Here is a 24,344-nt window from a genome sequence, read left to right on the forward strand (position 1 = left end):
TCAATAAACATCTCTTTCATTCTTTTTTCCTGAGTAGTGAAAATCTCCTTTTCTCTAGACCACGGAATTTGTATGATCAGAGGTACAACAGCTAAATGGGCTTTTCTAGTAAAACTCCTTGGATAAATTAAATGATTTTTGGGGAGGCACACTTTTCTAGACTGATCACCTGGTTCCAATCAAATTCCTTGGATATTCTGAGAAATCTGAAGTAGTTTGGGAACAATCATTTTGCCTTGATAAGAATTCATTGACAAGACATAAAGATTTCCTAATTTAACTCCTTAGACTTTGACTAACATGTCATTTCTGTATTAGGAGAAACGAAAGCTTTCTTGGAATAAAGAAAGCTGCAACTGCAGAAAGTACTACAACTCATGAAGACCATAAAAAGTACAAGGCAGCTGCCATGGAAATTCAAAAAGTAAATCTCACTCTGGTTTCTCATTTTTTTTTATTATAGCTTTTTATTTACAAGTTATATGCATGGGTAATTTTACAGCATTGACAATTGCCAGATCTTTTGTTCCAATTCCCCGTCGCCCCCCCTCCCCCCCTTGTCCCCTTGGTTTCTCATTTTTAAAGAAGCAAAGCAAACAATTCTCTCCTTTAATTAGCCCTAAGAGCAATATGTAGATGCAATGGAGGAAACCCAAAGATTTCCCTATCATTAATCTTGCTTTTGAAAATAAAATAAAATATGGCTTACAAGGTTAAAAGAGGAGAGGTGGTGAATCTATTTAAATTCATATAGTAGGTATGAAATTTCTTGAAATGATACTTCTAATAACTAGTGTACGTATAACATTATCATTATGTACAATAATATCAGTGGGTTTTTTGTTGATTTGGTAAATAAGCTTATTTCTCCTTTCTTCTTTCTTTCCTTCCTTCTTTCCTTACTTCCTTTGTTCTTCCTTCCCTTGTTCCTTCCTCCCTTTCTCTTTGTCTTTCTCCCTCCCTCTCTCCCTCTCTTCTCCCTTTCCCATTTCCTCTTCCCTCTTTCTCCTTCCCTACTTTTCTCTTTTTCCTTCCTTTCTTTTGCCTGCCCTCCCTCACCTCTCCCTTCTTGATTTTCTTCTTCCCTTCCTCCCTTTTCCCCTCCCTCTGTCTTCCTCTCTCTCTTCCTTCTTTCCTCCCTTTTCCCTTCCTTCCTTCCTCCCTTCCTTTCTCTCTCCTTCCCTCCCTCCCTCCCTGCTTCTTTCTCTCTCTCCTTCCTTCCCTCTCTCCTTCCCTCCCTCCTTTCCTTCCCTCCCTCCTTTCCTTCTCCCTTCCCTCTTTCCCTTCTTCCTTCTTTCCTACCTTCCTTCTTTCCTTTCTTCCTTCCTTCCTACATTCCTTCCTTCCTTCCTCTTTCTTTTCCTATTTTCTCTCTTCCCTTTTCCTTTTCCCCCTCTCTTTCTCTCTTTTTCTTTTCTTTCTTTCTTCCTTTCTCTCTCCATTATTGCTCTCTTTCTTTCTTTATCTCTCTGTCTCCTTATCTTTTTCTCTTATTCTGGAACTCATTTTGATTTAGTAATAATATAGAAATGACTCCTGCCCCACGGGGTGCTACAATCTGAACATATACATTAGCAAAGACCAAGTGCTTTCCCCTGATACTCATCCTCAATCCATTGTTACAGAGAATTCAGACTCAGAAAGCTGACTACATCTCTTTCTGCCCCTTCTAGAATGAGCATTGCTCCTCTCCCAATTTTCAGATTTTGTGACTGATTTATTGTGTTAACTCCTCTTGTCTGGTTCCTTCTGGGTTTCATCTGAGTTTGGTTACAAGAACATTTTTATAATGTTCTTTATTATTTTTCTTTTTTGTTCCCATCCATGTGTCATCTTCTGGGGAAGAGATTCTTCCTACCCAAAGAGATCTCTAAACTTGTGTGTTGTCCTGCTGATTATGAATACCAGGGAAACATACGACAGAGTCTGAGTTAAGGAGAGATTCTTCCTGGGTGATGAGGTCCTAGAGATCCTCTTGTGTGTAGAAGATATTGCACTGGTTACTTCTATTTTCATCGTCCTGCCAAGTCCAGCCCGCTTTTGGACGGCCCTAATAATTATGGCAGCTAGGTGATGCAGTGGCTAAAACATCAGCTCTGGGATCGGGAGCATCTGAGTTCAGATCCAGCCTCAGACACTTAGTAGTTGTGAGGTTCTGGGCAAGTCATTACCACTGTTGGCCTTTCAAGTGAGCTGGAGAAGGAAATGGTAAAACATTTCAATATCTTTGCCAAGAAAACCACAAACGAGGTCACAGAATTGGATACAACTGAAAAATGACTCAGTCATCAGAACAGCAAAATAATTAGGAAATTTGTCCTTGTATTGGGTCAAAATCTTCCTTTATATAACTTCCTTCTATTATTTCTCAGTCCATCATTGCTTCTGGTATCAAGCAATGCAAATTTAATCCCACCTCCCTACTACAGCACTTCAGACTTTATTCATTCACTTAGTTATCTATCCATTCATTCATCTATTTATTTGTTTGTTTATTTTTTTATCCAACATGTAACTCAAATACTTTTTGTGCCAACCTCCAATTGTTCTACAATGAAAACAATGGACTATAGGTGTCTGTGATAAATTAGCTTTAAAAATATACCCAAATTGCGCTATTGAAAATTTGTTTAATTTGTAACATAATTGGATGTTTTTATCCTCTCTTAAGTCCACAGATTTACACCTTGTGAAGCCAAAAACTAATAAAAAAGATGTTCTACGAGATTATTTTACCAAGCACCACTCATTGTTAGGAATGTCAGAAACGGAAAAGTAGGTTCATTTCTTGTAAATATGTATTTTCTATTTTCTGAATCTCATAAACCCTGAATCATTTTACTTATATGAAAAAGTTTTACTGGATATTGTTTTTTCTTGTTTGCACACTTTCAAAGGGGTTATACTTGCTATATGTTAAAGTCTTGGTCTTCATTTTTCAACTGGAATTGTTATACATGTTTTTGTCATTGAGATATTTTATATAAATTTATATAGATATAGATAATTTATTTTTGTCATTAAGATATTTTATATAGATATTACATATATATTTTATATTTGTTATTAAGATTTTATATAGATATTGCATAGACATATAAACATAGATATTTTATATTTATCATCAAGATATTTTACATAGATATTACATAAATTTATATAGATAATATATTTTATATTTGTCATCAAGATATTTTATGTAGATATTACATAGATTTATGTAGATATTTTATATTTGTCAGTAAGATATTTTATATAGATATTATATAGACATATAAAATATAGATAAGATATTTTATAAGGCACTTAAAAGGTAACAAACATGATGATGTTTGTCTTTCTTATATACTTAGAATTTTAGAGATGGATGGAATTCTTCTCCTGTGTTATTAAGGATTTTAGCTCTTAGAGTAGGAGATTGGGTCTTGATTTGGGAGGGTTAGGAAAAACTCAGGCTGGCCACCTGACTTACATGCTAATTGTGTAACCCTAGCCAAATATTCAGGAAATTTAGTTTTAGTGGTTTTTGGCACTGGTAGAGTCCCAAATGCTATATCATTATATTATTATAATCAAAAGTTAAGTCCCAAAAATCTTAGTACAGTTTTAAGCTATCAAAGCTGAAACACCCTGTGTATCTTTTTTTTAATTAAAAAATTTTAAAACAATAGCTTTTATTTTTCAAAATACATGCAAATATAAGTTTTTAATATTCACCCTTGCAAAATTCTGTATTCTAAGTTTTTCTCCTTTTCCTCCTACCTCCTCCCCTAGACAGCAAATGATCCATTATTTGTTAAACATGGAAAATTCTTCTATACATATTTCCCTATTTATCATCTGCACAAGAAAAATCAGAACAAAAAGAAAAAAAAAAGAGAAAGGGAAAAAAGCAAGCAAACGACAAAATGATGCAAATGTTATGTTGTAACTCACTTGTAGTTCTCACAATCCTCTCTCTGGGTGCAGATGGCTCTCTCCATCACAAGACCTTTGGAACTGGTCTGAATCACCTTGCTGTTGAAAAGAGGCACGTCCATCATAATTTGCTCAATTCTATATTCTTTGTAAAAAAATAATATAATTGAGTTAACATAGCAATAACTTGTGATTCACCGAAATCTGAGTATGAATCTCCAAATATTTCATAAATGAATAAGCTACTTATTTGTACTGATGAGAGCTGATTTCTCTTTATGTCATTGGTGAGATTCTTTCCTCTTTAAGCTTTGAGCAGATAATATCTTTTAGCAAAGAATAACAGTTAACAGTGTTGATATTTAAGCTTTGGTGTTGCACTCCTTATAGGATGATTGCCCAGAGCAATGCTATTGCTACCAAGATAAGGATTTAGCGAGTGAATGAAAAAAGCATTTATTCAGTGCTTATTCAGTGCTAAGTTCTGTTCTAAGTGCTGAGGAGTAAGACAGTTCATGATATCTTGGAGATCGTATTATAATAGGGGAGAAAACACATGGATGGTTTCAGTTACAAGGTAGATGGAATCATCCTATCTTTAAGGTGTAATTCAAGAATTACATTATTGAATGTAATTTCATTCATAAAATTCTATCAATTTCTGATGTTGAACCATTTGATAGAACTAAGAAATTTGGTAGTGAGAACTTTTTTTAATTAATAGAAACAAATAACCAAAAAAATATAAAATCAGTAGAGGCAGCATTTTAAAAGACTAGAGCCAAACAAAGTGCCAGAAACCAAACATACAAGAAATTAATTTTCTTTTTGGTCCTTCCCAAATCTAGCTGAGGTTATGCTGTTTTGAGCTTTGTTTGTTTTCTGAGACAAATTATGCTGGTCTGCTTCTTCTAATCTCACTTTATAATTATTTAATAGAAATTTTTACTGTTTTTTATACTTGTGCCTTTCATTTTTATTCTATTATATTACTCTATTATATCAACGAGTTATAATTTATGCAACATTTTGCAATTACTAGACAAGTATTTTTAATCATTTTCTCCTATTATAAATAAGTAGAAGGAGAGAGTGTTTTTGTAGTTTAGAATTGGTATTAATTACTAAGTGCCAGGCACAGTGCTGAGCACTGAGGATCCAAATTTAAAAAAAAAAAAAAACCCAACATTTTGTGCAAAAGAGGCTTACATTTTAACAGAAAACAATACAAATAAGGGTATAGTAGCCAGGGAAAGAGATTTTGGATTGGGATATATCAGAGAAAGATGAGTGGATTCAAAGGATAATTGTTTAACTCACACTTTATGGATTTGACTACTGTTTCCAGAGCCAAGATGGAAAGGGAGGGGATCATATATTGGCAGTGCTTGAGCTTACTTGAGTTGTTGAGGCTGACTTAGATTTAATAAATTGTCAATGCTCAAGGTAGTATGGCCCCATTTAAATGATATCCCTCAGAGAAATTACAAGTTGAGTGAGTGGGCCTGAGCTAGATGTGGACTAAGGTTTTCTTTATATTTGAAGGGTAAAGGCTTATTCAAGGAGTTACTTAGTCAAAAAGGATGCTCATTTTTGAGATTCATTTTATATTAAAAGTTTACTTCCCAAAGTGTCTGGCATATAGTAGATGCTCAATAAATAATTATTGGTTGATTGTCTACATTCTCACCAAAAATGTATCAGAGTAGCCCTATCACCCCCACTAAGATTTTCTTATTTTTCCTTATATTTACTCTTCTCATGGTCATAGAATAATATCTTTTGGTTGTCTGCATTTGCATTTCTATGGTAGAAGGGAATTTGATTATTCTTAAATGTAATTATTTTTCTTGGGAAATTATTTATTCATATCTTTTGACCATTGCTCCATTGAGAAGCTGTATATCTTATAATTTATCTATCAATCTTTAAAAAATTCTGGATTTTAGATATTGATCTCATGTATATGTAATATATCTATATAGTGTAGATTTAGAGATATATACTAGAAATATTTTCCCCATATCTATTTATTTTTGTTTATTTTGGACTGCATTTTGTTTTTATTGTTGTGGACAATTCTTTTATTTGAATATAATCAAACCCATTTGCTTCCAGTAATGTATTCATTTCACTTGACTTTAAAATGTTCCTTTTCTCCATGATAATGGTTTTTATAGCTTTTTTTCTTTTTTTAATTGAAAAGTTTAGTTCATTTTCACTTAGCTTTTACAACTGCCAGCTTTGCCTTTTAAGATAATACACATTCTATTATATTTATTTTTGTTGTTAATGCAAATTTAACAAAGCCACTTGGTTAAAAAAAGTCCCTTTCTCTCATTAAACTATGTGGACATCTTTAATATGAACTTCATATTATTAGATAAGATTTTTGTTTGGAACTTGCCTTGATCTCATTCCCTTTTCCACCTTCCACATTCCTTAAGGAGTCTTCCCCCTCCCCCTTTCTAACATATCCCAAGAATTCTTACACTTTCTGCAACTGGTTTATTTGAGAAGGCTGAATTGTTTTGAATACTTATGTTTTTGAATGAGAGGCTCTAGTCTTGTTGGGTCTTGTGGAAGACTTGAAATGTTTTTATCTTTCCCCAAATTCATAAAAGTTGAATTTCTTTTTGGATATCTGTCTATCTCTTTCCTTGAAACAACACCCAGAGGTTTTTCAGGGTAGATAGTTCTGACTTTGTGGCCTTGCTTCTTTATCTTTATAAATTATGTTTTAGCTTCTATTATTATCCCTTGCCCTTAAAGAGGAGTTCTCTATAATCCCTGATTTGCTTTTAACAGGTATCCTTTTTCCACTGATAGATTGAATTCCCCTTCACCTTATTTTAATTTTAGAGGTTGAATATATCGTGTCTAAGAATATTGAACACTGAATTCTTTTTCACTGAGAACTTCTGAATTCTTTCCATTTGCACATTTGAAACTTGTTTTTGTTAGTTCTGGGAAGTTTCCATTGATTTTTCAGAATAGTGTATTAAGATTATTGTATTTTCCTAAAATTTCTGATATGTCAGCATTTATGAAATTGTCACATTGTGATTTGTCTGTTGGACTCATCACTTAATTCTGTATATTTTCCAATTGACTGAATTAGTGATTTTTCTGCAGATATTTCCTCCAGATGATCCATGGTTGGCCATAGTTCTGTTTTTGCTGTAATAAGTTTTGTGAGTTGATTTAATTGATTATTTCAGGTTTTCTATTAAATTCTCCAAAGCAGTAATTTTCTTCATTGTTTCCTACTGATTTTTTAAAAAGCATCTTTTAATTTTAGCTGACTTTCCGCTATTTAAAAAAAAACTTTTTTCAGGGTCATCCATTTTTTAATTTGACTTTGTCAAAATTTGACTAGTATTAATGCTTGAAAATTTTTTTGTCATTTAGTCTTTTGAGGATATGTCTCTGGATAGCTTGCATTTCTATCTGTGTGGAATCTGGTATTAGAGCTATTGCTGTTGCTTTATAGTAATTTTTTTTTTTTTAGTATTTATAATATCTAATGTTTTGATCACAAGGGCCTTAAGAAAAAGGTCAAATGATTTAATTACTATCAAGTCATTATAGGATTTTCTAGATATATTTAGTACAAAACATTGTTATTTTTCTCTCATCTGATATTTATATAATTTAAAAAATTCCTTCCTTTTTTCTTCCAGATTTAAGAGAGTTGATGTTAAAAAATTGGCTTTAAAAATCCTGTCGGAGTTCTTGTCCCCCAAAACGGTTTCCTATATAAAAAGAAAAAGATTGCATCAATTATTTATTGAGGAGTTACCCTGGAGAGCTCAGATGAACATACATTTGGCACATGCTCATTTCAGCTTATTCAAAATCAAACTCATAGAGCGTAAGAAGATTAAAGTTTACAATTCACAAAATATGATGAGGTATGCAGTATTTTCCATGTAAAATGACTTGTTACTCAAATCAGCAGGATTTGTGTATATGTTTGGTGTAAAATAGCAACAACCAGCATAACAACAAAATCATTTCCAAACTGGCTTTGACTTTTGGGTCCTATTCTTTCTATTTGAACCCTCTTGAAAGACATGTTAGATCTAAGATTTCCTGTCCTCAGAACCTGCTTCTAATGTGAAATTTTATTGTTCACTTATGTCTGATTCTTTGTGACCCCATGAAATATAGCACTTCAGGTCCTTCTGTCTTCTACTCTCTCTCAAAGTCTAAGTTTATATCCATTGCTTTCAAGACACTGCCTATCCATCTCATCTTCTGCCATCCCCTTTTCCTTTTGCCTTTAATATTCCCCAATATCTGGCGTCTTTTCCAATGAGTTCTGTCTTCTCATTATGTGGACCAAATATTTAAGCTTCAGCTTCAGTATTTGACTTTCTGGTGAATAACGATTTCTTTAAGCACTGACTGATTTGATCTCCTTGTTGTCCAGGGGTTTTTCAATGTCTTCTTGAAAAGCACCAATTCTGAGGGTGTTCAGCTTTCCTTATGGTTCAACTCTTACAGGCATATGGAAAAATTAAAGCTTTGAGTATAGGGACTATAGCTTTGTCAGCCAAGTGATGCCTCTGCTTTTTACTGTGCTGTTCAGATTCACCATACCTTTCCTTGCAAGGAGCAAGCATCTTTTAATTTCATGGCTGCAGTTGCTGTCTGCCCCCAAATATAAAATCTGACACTGCTTCCAGTTATTCTCCCTTTCTTTGCCAGGAAGTGAAGGGACTGGTTGCTAAGATCTTAGTTTTTTTTTTTTTTTTTTTTTTTTTTTTTTTGATGTTAAACTTCAAGCTGGCTTTTACATTCCTTTCTTTTATTCTTATCAAGAGCTTTAAAAATTCTTCTTCATATTCTGCCAACAGAATGGTATCACCTATATATTGGAGATTGTAGATCTTTCTCCTAGACATCTTAATTCTGGCTTTTGATTTGTCCAGCTTGGCATTTTTCATGATATTTTCTGTACATAAATTAAAAAAAACAAGGTGACAATATGCAACGTTATTGTACTCCTTTTCCATCTAAAACCAATCAGTTGTTTCATATTCAGTTCCAGTTTTGCTTCTTGGCCTGCATCCAGATTCATCAGGAGACAAGTAAAATGATCTTTCTACTCCCATTTCTATGAGGTCTTGCCACATTTTGTTGTGATCCCCACAATTAAAGGCTTTGGTAGATGCTTTTCTGGAATTTGTTTACCTTCTCCATAAGACACTGAATGTTGGCAATTTGGTCTCTAGTTCCTCTTCCTGTTTAAAAACTGGCCTGCACTTTTGGTAACATTTGGTTCACATTATTATTCTGAAACTTAACTGACAGAATCTTAAACATCATCTTTCTGGCATGTAAAATGAGGGTAATTGTTCAGGATTTTGAACATTGTTTGCCATTGCCCTTTAGGTTTGGAATGAAAACGGATCTTTTCCAATTCATTGGCCACTGTTAAATTTTCTACATTTTCTGGCATATTCTGTGCAGTACTTTAATAGCATCATCTTTTAGGACTTTTAATAACTCAGCTGGAATTCCATCCCTTTCACTACAGGTGGAAGCCTGATTTGTACCCATTTGGGGATGAGGCAGAAGCGTTTCTGAGAGCACATGGGCCCATCTGTCTAGAGAAGGCTTCCAAAACTCAATCAGGGCAGAGCGTTAGTTACTGAAGCTTTCCTCTACCAGTATCACTATTATTAGCAAGACCTCTTAAGGTTTATTTAACTTCACTCTTCTAGATGTCTGGCTCTAGATCAGTAACCATACCATGTGGTCTGTGATGTTCAGATCTTTCTTGAATAGTTCTTCTGCATGTATTTGCCACCTCTTCTCAACCTCGACTATTTCCATTGAGTCTCCATTCTTTTTATCTTTTATTTTTGCCCATTTTTGCATGAAACATTCCCTTGAGAGCTCTTATTTTATTGAAGAAATCTCACTGCAACTCGTGGACATTTTAAAAATAAAAGTAGATTTACCTTTAAGATTTCATTGCATTTGGCTTCTGCTGATTTTTAATGGTCCTTTCATCTCTCCAGCTTTCGAACTTTAGACCCTGATACATTCTTACTCTACAATTCTGGAGCGCTGTTGGCGGAGGAAAATGTTAATACGGAAAATTACAAAGCAATGCTTGAATTCCTGCTTTCAAGCAAAATAAGAAAGACCAACATGTCAGGTAGATAAAATGTAAATATTCTGTAGGGTTGCCTCAAGTTTGGGTATTTAATTTAGCCTCATTTATCACTTAATGGTGGATGTTAATATGATAATGGTTAGTTAATAGCTGAGTGTAGCATTAGGTACATCATCTTGGGAGGCTTCTATATTGCAGGGCTTGGTCCTGCAGAACAGGCAAGCTATCTGTTCCCTTTTCCAAGGGCAATATGAATTAGGGAGAGCCTCATGAGTAAAACAGAGAAGAAAGGCAGTTGGAATTAAGGAAGAGCAGGGGATGGGTCCCAGGAAGGCCCCTCTTGGGACCCTCAGAGTGGATATGCCTTTTGGCAGATTATGTATCTGAGCCACAGGGACATAACCATTCAATCTGGGTCAGGTAAGAATCCCCTTGGGGTTCTGCTAAGGGAGAGAGCTAGCCCACTGGAGTGGGGAACCTTATCCCAGCCTGCTGTTGGAAAGCGGGCTGTTTTGCTTGTCTGTGCACTGCCAGGAAGCCCACCCTCTGGGAAAATATCTCCCTGCTGTGTGCTATACTTCTGCTGGTATTCAAACCCTGAAGGCAAAGCAGCTTGGGATTTTGGCTCAGAAAACACTCAACAGACTAAGATGATTTGGAATACCCCGACTCTGAAAGCTTACTCATCTTCTAGTTTCTTCCCAGTCATCCCTTTTCCTTTTCGATGTGCTTGTGTTAGAGACTGGGGTCCCATGAATGCAAAAACAGCTCAGAAATAACTGCTCAATCCTTCTGTCTTAGAAATAGCATGTTATATAGTAAATATTGTATATGATACACATATATGTTGTATATAGTATATGGTATATGAATATGAATATGAATAATATGAACCTATTAGTGTAATTGTTTCTATATGGGGTTTTTTTTTTGAGAGTGAAAGTTCTAAAAGAAACAATTTATTTTTTAACTTTTATTTATGCCCTGTGCTTTTTTTTTTTTTTGCTGTAATCATGTCACAATATGTATTTCTACTTTTTTAATTGGATTTTTTTCAATTAAGCATTGGGGTATCTGCTCTCATTCGTTTTATTGTGTTTTCACAGATGCCAAGCCCAATTACAAATGTCTGATTTTTGCATATGAACCATAACACTTAGAGGTCTGATTGCCTTAAAATTTCTCTCTCAGATCTTTTATGAAAACTGAGACCAGCTAGCTGTTGTAAATGAGGATGGTTATCTAATACCCAGCTCAGAGACCAGGCTAATACCCAGGGGAAATCTTCTCTGTGCTTAGAAACAATGCTTTGATGGAAGAGTGGAGTACCCTTCCTTGGGGTATGAAGTGAAGCTGGGACTCTGCCAGACTCTACTCCCTGTCCCTAGAATATGGCATATGCCTTCCAGACCCTGTGTCTCTGTTCATGCTGCTTTTTCCTGCCTGGAGAATGCACTTTACCATCTATTCAACTTAGACAAATTATATCCACTTTTCAATGCCCACCTCAAGTCATCATTGGACCGCTTTCCCTGATTGTCTAAGCACTTTCCTCCAAAAGTGGTATAGCATTTTTTATTTGTATTGCTTATTTAATCCCTGCCCAGTCATTGCTTTATGAAAGTATTGGTATGGTGGCCTTGGAGTATATACCCACAGAAGGTTATAGATATATCCACATGGATGTGGCTATTATGGGGTTGGATGGATGTCTCGGATTCAAGATACCCACCCAGGCTGCTTATTAGTCGCCTGGCCCACTTCTATGCAAGGAATAGGACCCCACAAAAGACAAACAGTGAATAGTAGAATAAGCCCCTTTATCCAAGCAAAGTAGAAAATGGAAATTAGACTGATTAGAACGCGCCTAAGAATGCACAAGTGTGAATCAGATCTTTAGCTGAGAGCAAGATGAGAGCTCTGGCCAGAACAGAGAGGATCTGGATCTCCCCCAAAGGAAAGTCTCCACAATATCTAGATAGGCAAGCTAGAAATCAAGGACAGGTTGAGTAGCTAGTTTCCCCTATACCTTATAGCTTCCAAAGTATCTCTTGGTAAAGTGTCCTCTACCCATGTGTCCCCTGTACTTATTAGGCAGAGACAAGTGATACATTAGCTGTATCCTGGCAGCATGAACTCCACCATTCAGGAATAATGCTACAAACTCAATTGTTCCCCAACTTCTTCTGAAAGCCTGGTTAATCAATATAATCGAAACCCTTTTAGTACATGTTCACTGAGTTTTAGACTGCTGAGGTCTGGAGTGCCCCAAAGTGCCCCTAGCTCAGGTGAGGTACTTTACAAATTTTAGCTAGAAGGCAGTAAACATTATTCTGTGGGTGTCCCTGATCGTTCTCTGTGTTGTCCTTGGCCTGTGACTTTCTGGGGACCTCCATCATCCACAAAACCCATCCCTGTCACCTGAATCATTCATCATCCCCTTGAATTGTAACCAAGCCTGATTGACACAGTGAGTCTAGAAAAGATAAAGCAGGAAAATTTCCTCCTCTTTGGATTTTCATATGACTTGTCATATAATATCTTAAGGGCAAGCAGTGTCCCCTAGATTTTAATCTAAGGGGAAGAATACAAAAATTTATTTTAAAGGATCATTTCATTTATTTCCTTGATAAATCATAATAAGGTCTTTGTGGCCAGGGACCCTGCCTTGGGGATCTTTGTAACCTGCACTCAGAACAGCATAGACTTGCTCCTAGTGGGTACCCAATAAAACAATTGCCAAATGAACACATTCACAAAAATGGAACTGGAATTTGGATGAGTTGGAAAGTTTTGAGAAAAAAAACATCACCATGTATACCATCGTAGTCATTTTTTTTTTTTTTTGCTTTCATTATTGTGTAGTATTGAATCTGAATGTTTTGGGGAACATAATCAGCAATTTAATACTTATCCTTCTGTTTTTTTTTGTTTGTTTTACCCATAGATGTTGATGAATTTTCTTATAGCAGCTCCAAAATGAGTGAAGGAGAAAGCCCCAAAGTAGTGGTTTCAACTGAAGTAGAAACTAATCCTAAAGATCGAACAGGAAATTTTGGAGTCTTGGACAATTTTATCAGAACCTTTATGCATTGCAAAAGAGCAGTGGTAATGTAGCAAACCTCATAATCTCATTTACTAATTAAATAAGTATTTTCTTTGAAAGGAGCATTGAAATAAAGATGGGACAAGTGTTGCTCAACTCGTTCATGTTGTTTTTGTGTTTTTGGAAATCATTCATTCTCTTCCCCAAAATATGACTAGGGTGCCGATTTTCTTGAATTCAACTATACAGAGCTGTGTGATGTGGGGCTGGGCAAAGTCATTTAACCATGGCATTCTGATAGTCAATCAACAAACATATAGGACCCTGGATTTGAAGTAGGAAGCTTTGGATTCAAATCTTGCTTCAAATTCTTGATAGCTCTCTAACCCTGAATAAATGTCTTAACTTCTCTGTTGTTCAATTTCCTTATCTGCAAAATGATAAGATTGAACTTGGAAGTATCTAGGAAACCTTTAAGTTCCAGATAAGTAATCCTGTGACAAAGGTGATTAGACTCTGAGATTCAGCTCTAGATCTATGATTCTCTCACCAAAGTTGAACTGACTTTCCCAGGAGGCATAGAGATTATCAATAGATCTAAAACTCTCTGATGCCTACACAAAATATCTGGGGAAAGCATTCTCTAAAAATCACATAGATCTGGGATTTTGTTTGTAGTTACAAAATATTTGGGAGACTTAATAGGAGTCCTACTTTTGTTAGACTCCATCATGTCCTGGAGAAGACCCTCCAAGGCTCTGCTAGTGGAACTTCTTTCCTATCATTTTTAACTAGGCAAGGAAAGATTTTATTATATGCCTTGTGACAAATTAAACCTCCTTAGCCAAGGGATAATGTTAGAGAGGCTCATGACTATCAGGTTGCTCAATGGGTAATGGATTTGTAGGCCCTGGCAAAGAACAAGATGGATAAAATAGCATTGGGTGCCTCTTCTATAGTGTGGAGATAGTGGGAAAGGAGAAAGCCCAGAGTTTCTAGACATCCTTCAAACATGAACTTCATCTATATGTCAGAATTTTGCCTGATAAATGAATATACTGGAAGGACAGAACAATTTCTTTTTTTTTTTTCCTATTTTAAATTTTTATTTAATAATTACTTTATATTGACAGAATCCATGCCAGGGTAATTTTTTTACAACATTATCCCTTGCACTCATTTCTGTTCCGATTTTTCCCCTCCCTCCCTCTACCCCCTCCCCTAGATGGCAAGCAGTCCTATATATGTTGGATATGTTGCAGTATATCCTAGATACAATATATGTTTGCAGAACTGAACAGTTCTCTTGTTGCACAGGGAGAATTGGATTCAGAAGGTATAAATAACCCGGAAGAAAAACAAAAATGTAGATAGTTCACATTCGTTTCCCAGTGTTCTTTCTTTGGGTGTAGCTGCTTTTGTCCGTCATTTATCAATTGAAACTCAGGTCTCTTTGTCAAAGAAATCCACTTCCATCAAAATATGTCCTCATACAATATCGTTGTTGAAGTGTATAATGATCTCCTAGTTCTGCTCATTTCACTTAGCATCAGTTCATGTAAGTCTCGCCAGTCCTCTCTGTATTCATCCTGCTGGTCATTTCTTACAGAACAATAATATTCCATAACATTCATATACCACAATTTACCCAACCATTCTCCAATTGATGGACATCCATTCATTTTCCAGTTTCTAGCCGCTACAAATAGGGCTGCCACAAACATTTTGGCACATACAAGCCCCTTTCCCTTCTTTAGTATCTTTTTGGGATATAAGCCTAATAGAAACACTGCTGGGTCAGAGGGTATGCACAATTTGATAACTTTTTGGGCATAATTCCAGATTGCTCTCCAGAATGATTGGATTCGTTCAGAACTCCACCAACAATGCATTAGTGTCCCAGTTTTCCCGCATCCCCTCCAACATTCATCATTATTTTTTCCTGTCATCTTAGCCAATCTGACAGGTGTAGTGGTATCTCAGAGTTGTCTTAATTTGCATTTCTCTGATCAATAATGATTTGGAACACTCTTTCATATGAGTGGTAATAGTTTCAATTTCATCCTCTGAAAATTGTCTGTTCATATCCTTTGACCATTTATCAATTGGAGAATGGCTTGATTTCTTATAAATTTGAGTCAGTTCTCTATATATTTTGGAAATGAGGCCTTTATCAGAACCTTTAACTGTGAAGATGTTTTCCCAGTTTGTTGCTTCCCTTCTAATCTTGTTTGCATTAGTTTTATTTGTACAAAGGCTTTTTAATTTGATGTAATCAAAATTTTCTATTTTGTGATCAGTAATGGTCTCTAGTTCATCTTTGGTCACAAATTTCTTTCTCCTCCACAAGTCTGAGAGATAAACTATTCTATGTTCCTCTAATTTATTTATAATCTCGTTCTTTATGCCTAGGTCATAGACCCATTTTGATCTTATCTTGGTATATGGTGTTAAGTGTGGGTCCATGCCTAATTTCTGCCATACTAATTTCCAATTATCCCAGCAGTTTTTATCAAATAATGAATTCTTTTCCCAGAAGTTAGGGGCTTTGGGTTTGTCAAACACTAGATTGCTATAGTTGACTATTCTGTCTTGTGAACCTAGCCTTTTCCACTGATCCACTAATCTATTTCTTAGCCAATACCAAATGGTTTTGGTGACTGCTGCTTTATAATATAATTTTAGATCAGGTACAGCTAGGCCACCTTCATTTGATTTTTTTTCATTAATTCCCTTGAGATTCTCGACTTTTTATTGTTCCATATGAATTTTGTTGTTATTTTTTCTAGATCATTAAAATATTTTCTTGGAAGTCTGATTGGTATAGCACTAAATAAATAGATTAGTTTAGGGCGTATTGTCATCTTTATTATGTTCGCTCGGCCGATCCAAGAGCACTTAATATTTTTCCAATTATTTAAGTCTGACTTTATTTGTGTGGAGACTTTTTTATAATTTTGCTCATATAATTCCTGACTTTCCTTTGGTAGATAGATTCCCAAATATTTTATGGTATCAACAGTTATTCTGAATGGAATTTCTCTTTGTATCTCTTGCTGTTGGGTTTTGTTGGTGATGTATAAAAATGCTGAGGATTTATGGGGATTTATTTTGTAGCCAGCTACTTTGCTAAAATTATGAATTATTTCCAATAGCTTTTTGGTAGAATCTCTGGGGTTCTCTAGGTATACCATCATATCATCTGCAAAGAGTGATAGTTTGGTTTCCTCATTGCCTACTCTAATTCCTTTAATATCTTTCTCGACTCTTATTGCCGAGGCTAGTGTTTCTAATACGATATTAAATAATAATGGTGATAGTGGGCAACCTTGCTTCACTCCAGATCTTACTGGGAAAGGTTCCAGTTTTTCCCCATTGCATATGATGCTTACTGATGGTTTTAAATATATGCTCCTGACTATTTTAAGGAAAAGTCCATTTATTCCTATGCTCTCAAGTGTTTTTATTGGGAATGGATGTTGGATTTTATCAAATGCTTTTTCTGCATCTATTGAGATGATCATATGGTTTTTGTTTGTTTGGTTATTGATATAGTCAATTATGCTAATAGTTTTCCTAATATTGAACCAGCCCTGCATTCCTGGTATAAATCCTACTTGGTCATAGTGTATTTATCCTGGTGACGATTTTCTGTAATCTTTTTGCTAATATTTTATTTAAGATTTTAGCATCAATATTCATTAGGGAGATTGGTCTATAATTTTCTTTCTCTGTTTTCAGCCTACCTGGTTTAGGTATCAGTACCATGTCTGTGTCATAAAAGGAGTTTGGTAGGACTCCTTCAATCCCTATTTTTTCAAATAGTTTATATAACATTGGAGTTAATTGTTCTTTAAATGTTTGGTAGAATTCACATGTAAATCCATCTGGTCCTGGGGATTTTTTCTTAGGGAGCTGATTGATAGTTTGTTCTATTTCTTTTTCTGAGATGGGACTGTTTAGGATATTTACTTCTTCCTCTGTTAGTTTGGGCAAGCTATATTTTTGGAGGTATTTTTCTATTTCATTTAAGTTGTCGAATTTATTGGCATAAAGTTGGGCAAAGTAACTCCTAATTATTGCTCTAATTTCCTCTTCGTTAGTGGTGAGTTCTCCCTTTTCATTTTTAAGACTAACAATTTGATTTTCCTCTTTCCTTTTTTTAATCAGATTTACTAAGGGTTTGTCTATTTTGTTGGTTTTTTCATAGAACCAACTCTTAGTTTTATTAATCAATTCAATAGTTTTTTTACTTTCAATTTTATTGATCTCACCTTTTATTTTTAGAATTTCAAGTTTAGTGTTTGACTGGGGTTTTTAATTTGTTCCTTTTCTAGCATTTTTAGTTGCAAGCCCAATTCATTGACCTTCTCTTTCTCTATTTTATACAAATAGGCCTCTAGAGATATGAAATTTCCCCTTATTACCGCTTTGGCTGCATCCCATACATTTTGGTATGATGTCTCATTATTATCATTTTCTTGAGTGAAGTTATTAATTATGTCTATGATTTGCTGTTTCACCCAATCATTCTTTAGTATGAGATTATTTAGTTTCCAATTATTTTTTGGTCTACTTCCCCCTGGCTTTTTGTTGAATGTAATTTTCATTGCATCGTGGTCTGAAAAGGATGCATTTACTATTTCTGCCTTACTGCATTTGAGTTTGAGGTTTTTATGTCCTAATATATGGTCAATTTTTGTATAGGTTCCATGAACTGCTGAAAAGAAAGTGTATTCCTTTCTGTCTCCATTACATTTTCTCCAGAGATCTATCATATCTAACTTTTCTAGTATTCTATTTACTCTTTGACTTCTTTCTTATTTATTTTGTGGTTTGATTTATCTAATTCTGAGGGTGCAAGGTTAAGATCTCCCACTATTATAGTTTTACTGTCTATTTCTTCTTGCAGCTCTCTTAATTTCTCTTTTAAGAATTTAGATGCTACCCCACTTGGTGCATATATGTTTAATATAGATAGTGCTTCATTATCCATGCTACCCTTTAGCAAGATATAGTGCCCTTCCTTATCTCTTTTGATTAGATCAATTTTTGCTTTAGCTTGATCTGAGATCAGGATGGCTACCCCTGCTTTTTTGACTTCACCTGAAGCATAGTAGATTTTGCTCCAACCTTTTACCTTTAACCTGCATGTATCTCCCCGCTTCAGGTGTGTTTCCTGTAAACAACATATTGTAGGATTCTGGCTTTTAATCCATTCTGCTAACCGCTTCCTCTTTATGGGGAGTTTACCCCATTCACATTTATGGTTAGAATGACCAATTCTGTATTACTTGCCATCTTGTTAACCCCGGTTTATGCTTTTCTCCCTTCTTTCCCCTTCCCCCCCCTTCCCAGTATTAAGCTTGTGAGCACCACTTGCTTCTCACAGCCCTCCCTTTTTAGTATCCCTCCCCCCGCCTTAGAGTTCCTCCCCCTATCTTACCCCTTTCCCTCCCAGTTTCCGTATTCCCTTCCTCTTAGCTTATTCCTTCCCTTTTCACTTTTCCCTTCTCACTTTTCAATGAGGTGGGAGAAGTTTCACCATAGATTGAATATGTCTTAAGATTTTTCACTTAAAGCCAATTCTGAAGGCAGTAAGATACCCACTATATTCATCCCCCTCCATTCTTTCTCTCAGATATAATAGGTTTCCTATGCCTCTTCATGAGATGTATTACCCCCACTTTACCCTTTTTCTGGTACAATGTCCTTTCCACATCAGTTTCTAGAACAAGGTATACATGTATTCTTTATACATCTTTATAGCCGAAATATAGTTCCCAAGATTAATCTTTACCTTTTTAGATTTCTCTTGAGTTCTGTACTTGTAGATCAAACTTTTTGTTAAGTTCTGGCTTTTTCATCAGAAATAGATGAAATTCGCTTACTTCGTTGAATGTCCATCTTCTTCCCTGGAAAAAGATGCTCATTCTTGCTGGGTAAGTTATTTTTGGTTGCATACCAAGTTCCTTAGCCTTTCGGAATATCATATTCCAGGCCCTTCGATCTTTTAATGTGGATGCTGCCAGATCCTGGATGATCCTTATTGTGGCTCCTTGATACTTGAATTGGGTTTTTCTAGCCGCTTGCAATATTTTTTCCTTCGTCTGAAGGTTCTGGCATTTGGCCACTATATTCCTTGGTGTTTTGATTTTAGGATCCCTTTCAGTGGGTGATCGATGAATCCTTTCAATGTTTATTTTTTCCTCTGTTCCTATGACTTCTGGGCAGTTCTCTTTGATAATTTCCTGGAAAATAGTGTCCAGGCTCTTTTTTTCATCATGTTTTTCTGGGAGTCCAATGATTCTCAGATTGTCTCTCCTGGATCTGTTTTCCAGGTCTGTTGTGTTCCCCAGAAGGTATTTCACATTCTTTTCCATTGTTTGATTTTTTTGGATTTGCTTGACTGATTCTTCTTGTCTCCTCGAGTCATTCAATTCCACTTGTTCAATTCTGATTTTCAGTGAAGTATTCTCTTCACTCCCTTTTTAAAAATCTTTTTCTACTTGTCCCATTCTTTTGTTCTGTGGAATTTTTTTCCATTTTGCCAATTTTGTTTTTTAGAGAGCTGTTTTCTGTTTCCAGTTCACTAATCCTATTTTTCAAGGATTTTATTTCTTTATCCACTCTCTCTTTAACTGACTTCTCCAGGCTCTTTTGCCAAGCCTCCCTCTCCTTTTGCCAAGCCTCCCTCTCCTATTCCCAAGCCTCCCTCTGCTTTTCCCATTTTTCTTCTAGCTCCCTTGTGAGAGCCTTTTTAATCACTTCTATGAGGTTCATCTGTGCTGAGGAACAGATGCTCTCCTCCTTTGGGGATTCACCTGGGGACTGCCTGTTTTTAGTCTCCTCAGGATTTAGAGTCTGCTCTCTATCTGTATAGAAGCTGTCAAGGGTTAAAGTCCTCTTCAGCTTCTTGCTCATTCTGTCTAATAATCAGAGACAAACTAGCAAAGAAAAACAGAAAAAACTGGAGTCTTTCTTTGGGGGAGGGGCTGGGTGTGTTATCGAGCTTCCTCTCCAGACTGCGGGGGGGGGGGGGTAGCAGTGAGGCACTAGCAGGACTGTGCTGCGCCTGCGGTCTGAGATCCCAGAGCGTGCTGAGTCACTGTGGGGGGGAAGAGGGGGGCGGCCAGGTCCCGAGAGACTCCAGCTGTTTGGGGTTGTATTCTTCGCCCCCTGTGTTTTTAGCTTCTCTGCTGGGCTGCTGACTTGCTGCCGGAGCAAAGTATCCAAACCTGTAGCGAAGCTCTCCCCGCAGAGACGGCTGTGATCACTCCCCACCCCCTCTCCAGTCTGCTCCCGTGCTCTCACTGCCGCTGCCCGCCGCCTGCGCCCGATCTAAAACCTTCCCAGCCCTCCAGTAAAGACAGACCTTTCTTGGCGAATCTCAAGGATGGCTTCTCTTGGTAACTATGTGTGGGTTTTTTTTTCAGTCAAGCATTAATTCAGAGACTTGTAATGAAGTGGATAGTGAGAGAAAGCGTGGAGCTTATGCAGCTGTGAGCCTCCTCTCCGCCATCTTAACCAGAAGTCCAAGAACAATTTCATTGAAGACATTCTTACCGTAACTGAAACTATCCAAGGACAATGACAGCTACTTTCCTTCTCCATTTATTAAGTGCATTTGGCACATACTGGTTAGGTGACCTTGGCAAGGGCTAGGGATGTTCACAGATGGATTAATCCATGGTAATATGAATCAGGAGAGGGCACAAATATCTGCGGAGATTGAGACTTTGGAGAGGAGAGGGCACCTGAGATGAGCCTTGGAAGAAGATAAGAGTTTTTTGGGAGAGAGAGATAAAAAGGTGTGTATTCTGGGAATGGAGGGTGGCTTTAGGCAAACTTAAAAGCTGGAAGGTCAAGTTTGGAGAACAAACTATTAGTACTAATGGGTGATAAATGTGAGATTTAAGATGGGTCTCTCCCACTTTAGTGACATAATGAAAATGTTCTAATAAGAGCTAATATGGATAATACTTGATATAATTATCTCATTTGATAAATAATCCTGTTGGGTTAATTCTACAGGGATTACTTATTCCCCATTCTAGAGATGAGGAATTGAGGCTCCAATGAGGTGAAATGCCTTGAAAGTAGGTAGAAAGAATAGGAGTCAAATCTGGTGTTCTCTGGGATGTCTCGTGCCCTTATTTCCTGTGGATCATGTGGCCTCTCTGTATTTCTCGAATATAGTAAGGGGTTAGTAAACTGAAAAGCCTGGTTCTTTGAGGAGTTAAAGTCTCTACGGATAGAGAGGACATCTGTGAACCAGTGATGGAATGCTTTGAGAGAGAGAAGGGAGAGGTTCTCTATTAAATAAAGTAGGATCTAAACTCAGATCCTCCTGACTTCCTCCAGACCCAGAACTCTATATATCTCAGAGGAGGAGAGGTTGCAGAATGAGTGTGGTAGAAACAGAGAGGGATCTGGCTGTCTACCATAGAACTAGAGAATTAGAAGGGACCTCCCTTTGGCCAAATCCTTCTTCCTCTCAACCTCAGATTTTTTTGTTTCCTTCAAGTTTGGACTCAATCCCCTTCCCCTGTCCCATCCCAACTACTAGGACCTTTCCTTCCTGACCACCTTATATTGAAATTTGTGCCCATTCTCCTTCTATTTATTTTGTATGGACTTTTATGTCTTCATTGTCTTAGAATTGTCTTTGTAAATTGGGATTGTGTTATTTCTGTACTTGTATTCTCAGCAAAGAGTTAAGCACGTAGAAGGTGCTCAATGAATGCTTGTTCATTGAATGACCTCTTTCTGAAAAAGAATTCTCATTACACCCATCCTGCTGGGATTGCCCCTGTTGGGAGACTCCTAGAAAAGGCATGAAACTCAGGATATTTGTCTTTATGTGCTTGAGATGGAACCAAGTGGACTTTTGGTTGTTCATTTTATGATTAGCAGTTGGATGGACAACAAAACTCACCCAACATCTAGGATTTTCACTGTAAATAGTTAGCTAGATAAATTAAAAACTGAATAGGAGAAAGAAGGAGGAAATGGTCCATTGCATATGAAAAAATGGCTATATTTCTAGTGATGCTATATAGCCATCAGTTGTGGAATATTAGAACTGAAGTTGAGAACTACCCAATGGATAGTGGAAAGGTGTATGATGGGAGTAAGAACAGGCTGAAACTTAGTACAAGGGAAGAATTACAGAGGAGTGTGAAAGATGTTCCCCCATTTTGGGGAAGCTCTAGTTTTCAGGAAGCATTTCCTTTTATAAAGCTAGAATCTAATTAGCTAATAATTATTTATCATTCTTGGTTCTGTCTGACCTTCAAAGCTAAAGAAAACAAGTTAAATCTCCTTTCCACTTGGTGATTCTTATAGATAGCTATGACAATCTCCTAAACCGTCTCTTTTTGGATTTAAACATCCTTAATTCCATCAAATTCTCATGATATCACATAGTCTCCAGCTTTCTTCTTGTTATGCTTACTTGGGACAATGAATCTGAAGAATCGATTAAGCAAAACTAACCTTGACCTTAGGCAGGTAATCATCTTTCTGTGCATTCAGCTTGTCAGTTAAAGGGTTGGATTTAGCGATCTGTAAGATCCTTTCTAACTTTTATAGAGAGGAATTTTTTTGTAAGGCATTATGTTGGGTGAATTAGCTGTCCTTCTCCCCTCAGTCCCTCAAGGGTGGATTTTTCTTGTGTAAAAATAGCTGTAAAGTTGAAGGCTTAAATGTTTTCTATTGGTTTCTGGCCTGCCTAGAGAATGAAAAGAAAACAAAAGATCCTCGCTGATCTCATTACCTAAATTATATCTATGAAACTTTTCTTGAAATGAACTTTTTGCCCATGAATTGACAATTTATTAAAATGTCTTACATGGCATACACAGAATTTTTGCTATTTTGGCTAAAATCAATGATGTAATTGAGCATATGGCGATATAATTGGAATAGACAATGGTAGTGATCATTAATACATTTATAAAATGAATCCCGTGAAATCTGAGAACATAAAAATGGAGTAATTATTAATTACTCTTTGTACTTGAAGCTATGATCTTTATACTTTTCTCACTGATCCTCTCATGTTGATCAGGCTTGTGTTTAAAGGAACAGATGGTGACAGTGGTACTGTCAGCTTTTATAGAAGTAAAAAAACAAACAAACCTTGGAACTGATTTCTTAGGTTAAATGAGAGACTATACACTTCCCTTTCATGGGATTGCTTTAAAATTAAATCTAAATAAATGGGGTTTTTTTGCCTGTTGCATTTTGGAAAATGTATGATTCATAAACTGAGAGATGAGATAACAATGAACTATTTTTAACTATTTATTATGTTAATAATATATTATTATCCTTACCCTATTTTAAGAAAAACCTTATGTACAGAGATCCTGACTTACCCAACAGATGAACTGGTTGGTAGTTATTGATGTTTTAAGAGGATTCTTCATTTTGCAAAAAGTATTTATTGTGGCACCTAATACTTATGGAAATTTGATTTCCTCAAAGATTTGTTAGGAATATGCCTATTTCTTGAAAATAGGCATAAGCATTGGGGAAAATCTTCATCCGGGTGGAGGACATAAAATCTTAGACATTGACCTGGAATGTTTTTTGCAAGTCATCGAGGCTTACATCCTTTTATTATAGATGGGGAGAAGCTTTGTTTTCCCTCCAAAGCACCAATATTTAATGAATTATCATAGTAAGAAAAGAAGCACAAAATTTCTCCCCTTTGAACCTGAGATGCACTATACTACAAATACACCTAGCAACAGTAGGAAGAACAGACTCACACTGAAGTATATATATGCATCAAACATTTGTGGTCATGGGCCTTCAGGGTACAGACACCCCAAGGTCTTGTTTCCATGGAACAGTTGTCTGCTGCACTGAACTCCACCAAATGTCTTTGTCCACAGATGCTCTGGAAGTTTTTCCAGGTGTAGTTCCCCCACATCTACCTTGAGCTCAGCTGAAATCCTCAATGAATGCACTGCTGAGCTCTCTCAATTAGCTTGTTTAGAAAGAGTAAGCATCTTTGTCTAAGGACCAGGGGAGGGTTCTCCAGTTCTGCTCCTTAGGTCTTGACTTGGAGGCTTGTGAATTCACCCCCAGGAGATTCTCAGCTCTCAGCATCAAATTCTCAGGAACCAAAGAGTTGGGTTCTCTCTCTCAGGAAGCTTGTGTCCTTGTGGGCACAGGACCTGGTCTCTTTAGTAAGAAAACTTACCCTAGTTTGTGGTCACCATAATAAGGTCAAAGTCA

General features: G+C 36.3%; 1 protein-coding gene across 1 annotated transcript in view; it reads left to right on the forward strand.

The window, feature by feature from the left end:
• CFAP54 (cilia and flagella associated protein 54) overlaps positions 1-24,344 on the forward strand; it is a 340,765-nt gene that overhangs the window by 115,553 nt on the left and 200,868 nt on the right. Inside the window, exons 31-35 of the mRNA XM_052001234.1 lie at positions 319-424; positions 2,672-2,775; positions 7,602-7,832; positions 9,951-10,090; positions 12,996-13,156. Coding sequence (XP_051857194.1) covers positions 319-424; positions 2,672-2,775; positions 7,602-7,832; positions 9,951-10,090; positions 12,996-13,156 — 742 coding nt within the window. The remainder of the gene's footprint in view (positions 1-318; positions 425-2,671; positions 2,776-7,601; positions 7,833-9,950; positions 10,091-12,995; positions 13,157-24,344) is intronic.

The sequence above is a fragment of the Antechinus flavipes genome, chromosome 5 (assembly GCF_016432865.1).
Source record: "Antechinus flavipes isolate AdamAnt ecotype Samford, QLD, Australia chromosome 5, AdamAnt_v2, whole genome shotgun sequence".
Taxonomy (NCBI): domain Eukaryota; kingdom Metazoa; phylum Chordata; class Mammalia; order Dasyuromorphia; family Dasyuridae; genus Antechinus; species Antechinus flavipes.